The sequence below is a fragment of the Somniosus microcephalus genome, chromosome 15, assembly GCF_052327205.1.
Source record: "Somniosus microcephalus isolate GS21.2 chromosome 15, FLI_Smic_1.0, whole genome shotgun sequence".
NCBI classification, from domain to species: domain Eukaryota; kingdom Metazoa; phylum Chordata; class Chondrichthyes; order Squaliformes; family Somniosidae; genus Somniosus; species Somniosus microcephalus.
In genome coordinates this window covers 45,359,078-45,371,747 of record NC_141001.1, presented here as the reverse complement: position 1 = coordinate 45,371,747, position 12,670 = coordinate 45,359,078, and the positions used below count along the sequence as shown (strand labels likewise).

General features: G+C 47.6%; 1 protein-coding gene across 1 annotated transcript in view; it reads left to right on the top strand.

The window, feature by feature from the left end:
• LOC147106682 (sperm-specific sodium:proton exchanger-like) overlaps window positions 1-12,670 on the top strand; it is a 504,645-nt gene that overhangs the window by 20,281 nt on the left and 471,694 nt on the right. Inside the window, exon 3 of the mRNA XM_086008503.1 lies at window positions 9,570-9,698. Within this exon, the coding sequence (XP_085864629.1) occupies window positions 9,570-9,698 (129 nt within the window). The remainder of the gene's footprint in view (window positions 1-9,569; window positions 9,699-12,670) is intronic.

Below are 12,670 nucleotides of genomic sequence, written 5' to 3'. Positions count from 1 at the left end.
CAGTACTGTATTTTGCTATTGTATTGTGTGTGGTATGCAAGATGTAGCAGGTTGGAGGAAAATCTTTGGCAGCACTAAGATGGGGGAGTCCAGAATAGGCCTGTGAGGGCTGAGTTATGAGGAAAGATCATTTACTCTAGCAATTTACTCTTTGGCCAAGAAGATGAGGGGACTTGATGGATGTATAAGATCTTCAGCGGTATGGAGAATTTGGATTTAGGAAAATTCTTCTGTTGGCATAGGATTTAAGGATTAAGGGAAAACAGTTAACGTTAACGGAGTCAAAGGGAAATAGTAAATTTAAGCAACATTGTTTTTGGTGAGAGTGATAAAATTGTGCAATAGATTATTAGTGGGGTGGCAGAACAGAGAACCATGGGGGAGAGGTTCCTAGAGAGCAAATAATAAAAATGACAACAGAGAAGGTCATAGACTTAGGTAGCAGTGGGGAAATTAAAAACCAGAGCGTGTCAGGAAGGGGCAGAAGGTATGGAGTAAAAGGTAAAGTAATAAAAAGGGCAAAAGCAGGAACTAAGTGTCACAAAACATCTTTGAAAGTTCTCTATCTGAATGCACGTAGCATTCGTAACAAAATAGACGAGTTAATGGCACAAATATTTACATATGGGTATGATCTTGTGGCCATTACAGAAACATGGCTGCAGGGTGACAATGCCTGGGAATTAAACATACCAGGTTATTTAACGATCAGGAAGGACAGGCAGGAAGGAAGGGGAGGTGGGGTGGCTATGTTAATAAAGGAAGGAATCACTGTAATACAGAGAAATGATATTGGGTCAAAAGATCTGGATAATGAAACAGTTTGGGTGGAGATAAGGAATAATAAGGGGAAAAAAACACTAGTGGGCGTAGTCTATAGGCCTCCGAACAGTTGCAACTCTGTTGGACGGAGTATCAATCAGGAAATAGTTGAGGCTTGTAATAAGGGAACATCTATAATTATGGGGGATTTTAACTATCATATTAATTGGACAAATCAAATTGGGCAGGGCTGCCTTGAGGATGAGTTCATTGAGTGTATTAGGGATGGGTTTCTTGAGCAGTATGTAACTGAACCGACCAGGGGGCAAGCAACCTTAGATCTGGTCCTGTGTAACGAGACAGGATTAATTAAAAATGTCCTAGTAAAGGATCCCCTTGGAATGAGTGACCATAACATGGTTGAATTCCATATTCAATTAGAGGGTGAGAAGGTTGGATCTCAAACAAGCGTGCTAAGCTTGAATAAAGGAGACTATGAAGGTATGAGAGCGGAATTGAGTAGAGTGAATTGGGAAAATAGATTAAAGGGTAAGACGATACATGATCAGTGGTGTACATTTAAGGCGTTATTTTACAACTTCCAAAAAATATATATTCCACTGAGAAGAAAAGGGTGTAAAAGAAAAGACAGCCATCCGTGGCTAAGTAAAGAAATTAAGGATAGTATTCGACTAAAAACAAGGGCATATAAGGTAGCCAAATCTAGTGGGAGGATAGAGGATTGGGAAGACTTTAAAAGACAGCAAAAAATAACAAAAAGATTGATTAAGAAAGGGAAGATAGATTATGAAAGTAAATTAGCAAAAAATATAAAAACAGATAGTAAGAGTTTTTATAGTTATATAAAAAGAAAAAGGGTGGCTAAAGTAAATGTTGGTCCCTTAGAGGATGAGACCGGGAAATTAATGGTGGGAAATATGGAGATGGCAAAAACACTGAATATTTTACATCAGTCTTTACAGTAGAAGATACTAAGAATATCCCAACACTGGACAAACAGGGGGCTAAAGGGGGGGGAGGAGCTAAACACGATCAAAATCACTAAGGAAGTGGTACTAGGCAAAATAATGGGACTCAAGGCGGATAAATCACCTGGACCTGATGGCTTACATCCTAGGGTCTTGAGGGAAGTGGCGGTAGGGATTGTGGATGCATTGGTAATAATTTTCCAAAACTCCCTGGACTCGGCAAAGGTCCCGGCAGACTGGAAAACTGCTAATGTAACACCCTTATTTAAAAAGGGCAGTAGACAGAAGGCTGGAAACTATAGACCGGTTAGCCTAACATCTGTGGTAGGTAAAATTTTGGAGTCCATTATTAAGGAGACAGTAACAGGACATTTGGATAATCATAATTTAATAGGACAAAGTCAGCATGGTTTTATGAAGGGGAAGTCATGTTTGATAAATTTGCTGGAGTTCTTTGAGGAAGTAACGTATAGGGTGGATAAAGGGGAACCAGTGGACGTAGTGTATTTAGACTTCCAAAAGGCATTTGACAAGGTGCCACACAAAAGATTATTGCTTAAGATAAAAAATCACGGGATTGGGGGTAATATTCTGGCATGGATAGAGGATCGGCTATCTAACAGAAGGCAGAGAGTTGGGATAAATGGTTCATTCTCAGACTGGCAATCAGTAACTAGTGGTGTTCCGCAGGGGTCAGTGCTGGGTCCCCAACTCTTTACAATCTATATTAACGATTTGGAGGAGGGGACCGAGTGTAACATATCAAAGTTTGCAGATGATACTAAGATGGGGGGGAAAGTAGTGAGTGAGGAGGACATAAAAAACCTGCAAGGGGACATCGACAGGCTAAGTAAGTGGGCAGAGATTTGGCAGATGGAATACAATACTGGAAAGTGTGAGGTTATGCACTTTGGCAGGAAAAATCGTAGAGCAAGTTATTATCTTAATGGCAAGAAACTGGAAAGTACTGTAGTACAAAGGGATCTGGGGGTCCTGGTGCACGAAACTCAAAAGGTTAGTATGCAGGTGCAGCAAGTGATTAAGAAGGCCAATGGAATGTTGCCTTTCATTGCTAGGGGGATAGAATATAAAAATAGGGAGGTATTGCTTCAGTTGTACAAGGTATTGGTGAGACCGCACCTGGAATACTGCGTACAGTTTTGGTGTCCATACTTAAGAAAGGACATACTTGCTCTCGAGTCAGTACAAAGAAGGTTCACTCGGTTAATCCCGGGGATGAGGGGATGGACATATGAGGAGAGGTTGAGTAGATTGGGACTCTACTCATTGGAGTTCAGAAGAATGAGAGGCGATCTTATTGAAACATATAAGATTGTGAAGGGGTTGGATCGGGTGGATGCAGGGAAGATGTTCCCGGTGATGGGTGAAACTAGAACTAGGGGGCATAGTCTTAGAATAAGGGGCTGCTCTTTCAAAACTGAGATGAGGAGGAACTACTTCACTCAGAGGGTGGTAGGTCCATGGAATATGCTGCCCCAAAAAGCTGTAGAAGCTACATCATTACATAAATTTAAAACAGAAATAGACAGTTTCCTAGAAGTAAAGGGAATTAAGGGTTACGGGGAGCGGGCAGGAATTTGGACATGAGTCTAGGTTCGGATCGGTCATGGCCCTATGGGTAGCGGAGCGGGCCCAGGGGCCGTGTAGCCTGATCCTGCTCCTATTTCGTGTGTCTAATTCTGTTAGATTCAGGAGATGGTTCTGTGATAGTGGATTGGCGGTTAGGATCAGATCAGCCATGATCTTATTGAATGGCGGAGCAGGCTCGAGGGGCCGATTGGCCTACTCCTGCTCCTATTTCCTATGTTCTTATGTGTTCTTATGTTTTAAAATGGGTCTGGATGAATTTTTATTAGGAAAGAGGTTACAGGGATTTTAGTTCCAGAATCATCATAAGGAAACTGATGGAAGATTTGGAAGGATAGAATAGATGGACTAATGGTCTTCGACTGCCCAAAACATTACTACAGTATGTAACTAGTATTGAGTACACATCTTCAAGGTGAATACATGGGCTGAGAACACTACAGTGGTCTGGTGTATAAGTAAGCGTGCAGTCTGCAGATACAGACTGAACTCAGTTATTTGGAAGTTCATGAGTGGCAAAGTGCAGTTGCTCAAATGGACCATTTATTTGGAGATGGTTAGCGTTATCTTCGACAGACAGGGCTACTGGAGGTAACCCTCAATTCTACATTCTAGAACAAAAGAATGATGCTTCAGGCTTGCGGATGTTGGGCATTAGCTTGGACAACCTGTCAATCCCACTAGCGGGGCAGATTCCTGTACGCCTTTCCCAAATTTCCCATCATAGCTCAGATCATTCACAGGATTTAGGTGGAGAAGATGAAGGTCACCCTAGATCACCCGAGTCTGAGCACTGATGGACACATTTAGATGCTTTACAGTAGCCTGACATGGATGGACAGTTAGACCATCAGCTGTTATAAATTCTGTTTAATAGCACGGCTCTTGAAAGGGCAGATTTAGTACAGCGTGAGTTCCAGCGATCAGTAGGGACAACACTGCTGGACTCCAAAAGAAACTCTACTCTGAAAGCCCAAATATGATAGTGCTGCTGAACAGTTTCTAATGCTATAATTCCATCTGCTCCTGAGGCCTTGTTGTTCTTCAGTTATCGGATGGCCTTTTCAACCTCATGCCGGGCTAGGGTTGTGCTGAGGTGGCGGCGGGTAGCATGCTGCGGGATGGAGTTGAGGACACTTGCGTCAAAGACAGTCTCAGTTAAGGAGATCTTCAAAGTGTTCCTTCCAGCAGGCACTGACTGCCTCTCTGTCCGTGATGAGTAACTCTCCGTTCTTGGCCCGCAGTGGGGTAGGACCTTGGGTGCTTGGGCTGTAGGTGGTCTTGACTGCGCTAAAGAATCCACGCAAGTCGTGGTTGTCGGCTAGCTGCTGGATCTCCTGCGCTTTCTCCGTCCACCATCTGTTCTTTAGGTCGCGAGTTTTTTGTTGGACCTCGGCCTTCAGGCGTCTGTAGAGCTGCTTTCTTGCTCCTTGAGTTGTGTTGCTGTTTCCAGATCTGGAATGCCTTGCGCTTGTGGCTTATTAGCTCCTGGATCTCCTGGTCGTTCTCGCCGAACCAGTCTTAGTGTTTCCTGGTCGAGTGACCGAGCGTCTCTTCACAGGTGCCGATTGTGGAGGCCGTGAGTGCAGACCAGGTGCTGTGGACACTCTGGGCTCAATTTTAACTCAGCTGTCAGGCGGGCTTTGAAGCGTGTGAGGGGTTAAAATTGCAAAACCTGGGGGTCAGGACCCTCCCCGCCTGGTTCCCGACGCCTAACCATTTTAACCCAGGCGTGACTGATGGTCCCGAATCAGGCGGGACTGGTCTTTAGGGCCCTTAAACAGCACTAATTGGCCTTTATAATCCCATTTTAACAGGCCCTTGCCTGTTTAACCCTTTTCCCACGTAAAACACGCCTGGTGGGGATCACGCCTGTGAAACCTGGTGTGAGCACTGTTGGCTTGTTGACTATCAGCTGCAGGTCAACCATTAAAGAGGAGATTTGATCAGTCATCATTTGCAGGTGGCAGGACTTTGTTGTCTCAGGCCTGAGCAACTTTTACCAGGCTTAACCACACCTGTGGAAGGTTGGAGCCTCACACACTTCTCCAGTGTGACCTCCTGCGAAACCCCTCTTGCCACCCTCAGCGCTTCCTCAACTGAGGCATCTACCAGAAGCATGGGAGGCCTTTTTTTCCTCCCCTTCTTGGCATTAGAGGACCTCCAGCAGCAGGCGCGGCAGCAGCAGAACCAGGAACAACAGCAGCACCAGCAACAGCAGCGACAGGCTGCTGCTCACCCACCTGAGGCAGCACAGGCCAGAAGGGGCCAGCGCATGGAAGCCCGTCGGCGCTGGAGATACCCCCCAAACAGGGTGTACAGACACAGGGTCAGCTACCTCAACATGACTGAGCAGCAGTGCCAAAGGCGGCTTTGACTTTCGCGACAGGTAGTGACTGACATCTGCGCAATGATACAGCAAGACCTGCTGCCCAGAGGACCAGGTGGACACTCCTTACCAGTGGCCATCAAAGTCACCACCGCACTCAACTTTTTTGCCTCGGGCTCATTCCAGGGATCATCAGCAGACATCAGCGGCATCTCCCAGTCGGCTGCACACACTTGCATCACGCAGGTAACCGATGCCCTCTTTGCCCTCGCCCTCTTTGCCTTCGCGCACAATCACATCCATTTCACCAGGGATCGCGCAAATGTGATGGCGCGAGCGGTTGGATTAGCTCATCTGGCAGACTTTCCAAGGGTGCAGGGCGTCATTGACTGCACACATGTGGCCCTTAGGGCACCCCATCGCAATCGAGGTATTTTTGTTAACCGCAAGGGCTTCCACTCCCTTAATGTTCAGCTGGTGTGTGACCACAATAAGGAGATCTTGCATGTTTGTGCCAAGTACCCTGGCAGTTGCCATGACTCCTTCATACTGCGCCAGTCTAGTGTGCCTCCGCTATTCAGGCCGCCAGACCAACTTCACGGATGGCTACTTGGAGACGAGGGCTATCCCCTGAGGACTTGGCTAATGACGCCGTTGAGGAGGCCAGCCAATGAAGCTGAGAAGCGCTACAGCTCCAGCCACATTTCCACCAGATCCATAATCGAGCAAACCATCAACTTGCTGAAGATGCGCTTCAGATGCCTGGATAGATCAGGTGGAGCCCTACAGTACTCAGCAGCCAGGGTCTCCAGAATCGTCGTGGTTTGCTGTGCACTCCACAACATGGCACAGCGTCGTGGCTTGCAGATTCCTGAGGACCAAGTGGCTCCTCACATACCCCCCTCAGATGATGATGATGAGGAGGAGGGCGAAAACGAGAATCCTGCAGAGGCCCATCAACCAGCGGCAGCATTACGTGAGAACATTGCTGCCCAGGATGCAAGGAACGCACTCATCCTGGCCAGATTTGCTCAGACTAGTAAATCAAACTCTTTTACCTCGCAGCTTCTTACCTGGGCATCGACAATGGCCAAACCCTGCGGATTCCGAGCATTTTAACCAGCATCCTGACAACTGCAAGTAATCCTAAGCCCTCAATGTGAAAGCCCCATTCGCGAAATGACACATGCCTGAACTGCAGCAGTTGCCATCAGAATTTTTATGCAAAACAAACAACTGATGGCATTTTTACAAAATACACAACATTTCACCCAAGTGACTATTTGTGCTTTATTTTCCTCTTACGCGTGCTCCTACGTAGTGGTTCCCCTGTGGCTTCAGCAGATGTGGAGGCCCCTTGCTCACTTTCCTGCTGCTCCTGTCTTGATACCATTGGCGGGCGTCCTCTGGGGTGGCGAGCCTGTAAGGGCTCGTCAGCAGTCTGCTGCTCCTGCGGCTGTGCAGGAGTTGAGACGTCTATCTCAGTTGGGTGTGGACTCTGGCGGGGCTCTGACTGAGGGCTCTGCATTGGCATGGAAGTGTGAGCGCTTGGAGAGCAGCCCCCACTTCCTTGAGGTCTGCCACCAACCTCCCTCTCATGGGTCAGGTCCCCCTCGGTGCCTGCAAGTGGCTTGAGCGCACCTTGCTGCACATCAGGGGGGCCATGGGGACCCATATCTGCAATGGCAGTCCAACTCAGAAGGACTTCCATGAAGGTCTGGTTTCTCTGTTCAATAGATGCCCATCGCTCCTCAAGAGATGTCATTCTATTCTGAACACTCATCATGTTTTCCATACCCTGGCGACTAACCTCCTCCATGGCTGTAGCCCTCCTCTCTACCGTAGCCCTCCTCTCTACCGTAGCCCTCCTCTCCTCTACCGTAGCCATCCTCTCCTCTACGGTAGCCAGCCTTACCACGGAGGCAGTAATCATTTCCACGTAGGTAGCCATCCTTTCCGTGTTGATGCGTTCATGCACCATTGACTCCACAAAGGCTCTGCTCATGTTTGCTATGGACACCTCCATTCGCTCCACACTCGCAGCGACCCTGAAGACAAAACCTGCCAGAGACTCCTGCATCTGTGCATGAAGTTCCATCACCTCTGATCTTACGGATGGACCCAGAGGCAGAGGGTTGACATGCAGCTGAGCTGAGCTGGCAGAGTCCTGTGCCCTCCGACGAGGACTCTCCACTGCTGTCCCTGTCTCCACCATCTGCTGATGCTCACTTGTGAGCTGTGATACACCAGGTGACAACTCTACTCTATGTCCCGAAGGTCCCACTGAGGTGTGAGTGTCTGCGCTGGTGCTGGGTGCGCTTATTTCTGCTGATGCTGCGCCCTCAGAGGTTGCAGATTCCTCTGAGGAGTCTGGCATCTCAGGCTCTTCCTCCTGCACAGTGGGGACGGGGGCTCTTGATGGTCCTGTGGGGGAGTCGAGGAAAAAGTTAGAGATGTGATGCCAAGGTTACAGGCACATTGCATTTTGCAGATGATCATAAATCCATATGCTGTAGCTTCAGAATCATTATCAGCGACTCATGCAATACCAATGAGAGAGATGGAAAACTATTCTGACACCAGCTTGCGGGGATGCACCTGTCTGTCCTTCCCCAACTTCCGCATCTCTGTCTTCCCCGACAATCTCCAGGACGGCTTCCTCCCAGGAGGTGAGCTGGGCTAATGAGGGTGGCCCTCCTCCTGTCCTGGCTCGCGCTCTCCTGTTGTGAGTTCTCTTTTCCTGCAATGAGGGAGACAAGTGGAGGTTGAGTGAGAATGAAGGAGTGAGTGCAGAGATTGCATAGCATAGATACTTAAGGAGACAAAGATGGAGTGAGGTTGCAAGACCAAGGGCCCTCCCTGTGTGTTGTCAGTTGTGTTCAAAGCATCAGAGTGAGAGGGAGTGTGAGGGCTGCATGGTCAAATAGTTAGGTGAATGTGAGCATAGAGAGAGAGGGAATGGCTAAGGGTGCATGGATGTGAGTGTCAAGTGGGATGTGGAGGAAGAGATTGCTAAAGCTGAGTGCTGGTGAGGAAAGGCAATGGGGATCGGATTGAGGGTGATGGAAACTTCATACTTACTTTTCCAGTGCGATGAAGGTCATGGAATCTTTTCCTGCACTGCGTCCAGGTGTGCCGTGTGAGCCCCAAGGAGTTGACTTCCCCAGCCACCTGTAGCCACACAGCCTTGGTCTGACTGGGAGGCCTCTTCCTCCCTGAAGAAGGGAACAGGACCTCCCTGTGGGCCCTAGCACCATCCAGCAATGCCTGGAGTGAAGCCTCATCAAATTTTGGGGCAGCTCTTGCCCTCCCGCTGGCCGTGGCTCCTGTGCCATCTTAATGGTGAAGTTTGGTAGCCTGCTGAAGATGCAAGGCTTGCTGTGGACCTTAAAAGCAGCAGCAATGATGACGTCATATTCTGCGACTTTCTGACTGGAAATACTCAATAGCCAAGGGTTCCCACACGTTGGAAATCAATTGGCCAATTGAGTTAAAATTGCATCAATCTCACAGACCCATTTAGATTCGTGTGGGAAACACTAAATTCGGGGAACCCGACAATTCTCCGCACCTGAGTTAAAATTGACCCCTCTGTGTCTCTGAATCACTGGGAGTCATCAGTTGTAAACAAATGTTCTTAGGGAGAGTAAGCAAATGCTTGTAAGAAATGAAAATTGCATTATATGCTGTGTCACATGTGCTGTATACAAGTCACCATTATTTGTGATAAATAATATTTCTGCCATTTGGGCACCTGGATAGCGCATAAGTATTTTTTATCAGTTCTGTAGAATAATCTATGCTGCTCTTCTATTCAATAGATTATATTTTGACTTAGAGAGTTTAGATAGCTGGATAATTTTTCTGTTTTGATTTTATAGGTTCGTGAGTACAGCGAGACTATGGCAAACATCAATCCATTGCTGCTTATTCATGCATTCATGCCAGTTTTGATTTTCAGCAGTGCTTTTGAAATTGAATCGCACATATTTTTGAAGTCACTTTCACAGGTACGTCTTGAACTTTCTCCCTATTTTTCACAGCCTCTAAATGTGACCTTTCACCAAGTTCCAGGAACATGCAACATTAAAGATGGCATCTTTAAGATTGTATTCCTTCTGAAATGCGTGAATATTGTCATCTTGGTTTATCAGTTTACGTAGGAAGTCTTCCTTGTAATGACACTTCAGATTTTGGATAACGCCCTGGTCCATGGGTTGTATGAGAGAAGTTACATTTGGTGGCAAATAAATGGTGAAAATATTTCCCGAAACCAACTCAGATTCATGTGGATGGGCTCTACAATTATCAAGCAATAAAATGCATTTGCTATCTTCAGGTTTCCCTATTTTACGGAAATGTTCCCTCACAGATGGAACAAATATGATGGAACCAATACGAAAAGATTTCCTTATCCATCCAAACATTGCTTTGAGCTTTGTACTCAACAGATAAGTGCCTCACATTTTTTAAATGCACGGGGATTTTTATACTTCCCAATAACAAGAAGTTTAACCCGGTGTGATCCAGCAGCATTCGCACATGTTAGCACGGTTACACGATCTTTATTTTTCTTATAACCTGAAGCATTAGCCTCACTAGCCCCAGCAAGCGTTGATTCTGGCAAAAACCTCCAAAATAAGCCAGTTTCATCGGCATTGTATATCTGTGCTGGCGACAAATCATGTTACAGGTAGACTATCCTTTATCCGAAAACCTCGGGACCAGCCGAGTTTCGGATAAAGGAGAATTTCGGAAGGGGGGTCCGCGGGGGGTCGTGCGCACGACTTATGCTGACGCTCAGCGTAAGTCAGTCGGGGTCGGCGGGGGTCGGGGCCGGCGGGGTACGCGGGGGGGTCGGCGGTTGTCGGGGCCGGCGGGGTCCGCGGGGGGGTCGGCGGTTGTTGGGGCTGGCGGGGTCGGCGGTTGTTGGGGCCGGCGGGGTCCGCGGGGGGGGGGTCGGCGGTTGTCGGGGCTGGCGCGGTTGTCGGGGCTGGCGGGGTCGGCGGTTGTCGGGGCCGGCGGGGTCCGCGGGGGGGTCGTGCGCACGACTTACCCTTTATCCGAACTTCCGCAACCGGAACCCTCTAAAAACCTTTGGTTTTTTCGTTCAGCGTAAGTCGTGCGTACGACTTACGCTGAACGAAAAAACCTTTGGTTTTTAGAGGGTTTCGGTTTTCGGAAGTCCGGATAAAGGGTAGTCTACCTGTACTGCACAATCCGATTGAAATATTCGCAGTATTCTTCTGCGGCGTCGTGATCAGCTGATTTCTTCGCCCCGGAAATATCGAGTCATTGTATTCCGTGCCGTAACTTGAAGCGCTTTAGCCATCCCTCAGAGAAAGCACACTTGTCAGTGAGCTCCATCTTTACGTAGAAATCCTTCGCTTTCTCGATTAGCATGGGTCTTGAAAGTGGAACACCCTCTGAACGCATAAGAGAAAACCACTCATAAAGCACGGTATCCAGCTCTTCAAGCTTAGGCTTACGAAGCATACGCCGTTTCTCTACATTCTTAGATGTCTCCGAGCTTGAATAAAACTTGAGCAGCTTATCCTTCTGCGATTTGATGTCGTAGATTGTTGATGAACCGATTTTGAATTCATTCATAATGTTGATAAGCTTCTCTCCCCTTTCTAGTCGTTGGCATATCTCGATTTTCTGTTTTAAAGTTAACACCACTCTCTTCCTTTTGCTTGGACCAACTTTTGGGAATTCCATAATGCAAGATGGGGGAGATAATTCACAATAAAGATGGAGAGACACACAGGAAAATGGCAGATTGGAAGAGACTACCGGCAGTGTGGGAGACACACAGAAAAATGGCGGATCAGAAGAGACTACTGGCAGCGTGGGAGAGTCAGACTCCTGTTATTGAGGTGTTCGGACTTCGGACAGCGCCAAGAAGCCGAGTAGTGGCAGTTTGGAGAACTACCCCCACTGACTAACCTGGCCACCGCGGGAGACTGGGACTCGGCAACATTTCCAGTTATTGAGGTGTTGTTTTCGGAGTATGAATTTTGCCGGTTAATAGAGAATTCCGGATATTTAGGTGCCGTTTAAATGAGAGTTTCCTATATATTGCAGATTTGAAATTCTTTTATCAGTAATCAAGAGTAACTACATTAACTACAAGAGTAAATGTACCCAACTGTATATCAGCATTTGCAGTATAAATGTACTATTAGCTTTAAACAACAAACACATGGCTTCTGGCTTAGTGCGGGGAAAGTCATTTGTGGCCACTAGCCAAGCTCCGATAAAGGCCCTATTGCCATCTTCTCAGTTGTGGGTATGAATGGGGAGGGGTAAAATGGGACTGGCGTGTTTACAGAGGGGAAGCAGCAACTCAGAAACAGGACTGGTGCTTGAAATAGCAGGAGAGAACAGCAAGAAGGGGAAAGGTCACCAGTGTTTGGGATTGGAGAGTGAAAGTTGTGGGGAAAAGGAAGCAAGGAGGGTGCAGGGGAGGAACGCCATTGGCACTTGTAACGGTGAAGTGAGCAGGAAGCCAATTTGTGGGAAAAGGTGACGAGTTGGGTCGAGTGAGAGGCCTGATTTTCACAGGCTCTGGAAAACAGTGCTACCTACGTTGGAAGCACAAATCAGTAGATGAGAGGACTCAATCGGAGACTGGGAAAGACTTTGAAATATGGTTGGAAGAGGAAAGGAGCGAGGTCCTGGGGAAGGGAGGGAGAAGGGCATGGAATGAGTGAAAGGAGAGGAGGTGAAGGAGGAGGAAGTGGAGTATGAGGGGGAGGAATATATTGGGTAAGTGAGAGGTCACCCCATTTAAATAAAGGCGCAGATGCCTGCAAACTAGGGGTGTCCAGGAGACTGCAAAATGTGGCAGTGTCAGGTTTGGGTGGGGGTACCAGGGCCCCACCCAGAAACATCCTGTCCCCATCAGTCACCTTTATAAGGGAGCCAAGAAAAAGTTCAAAGTTGCTGACATCTCAGCCCTGGGTCCCTAAAGTGATCC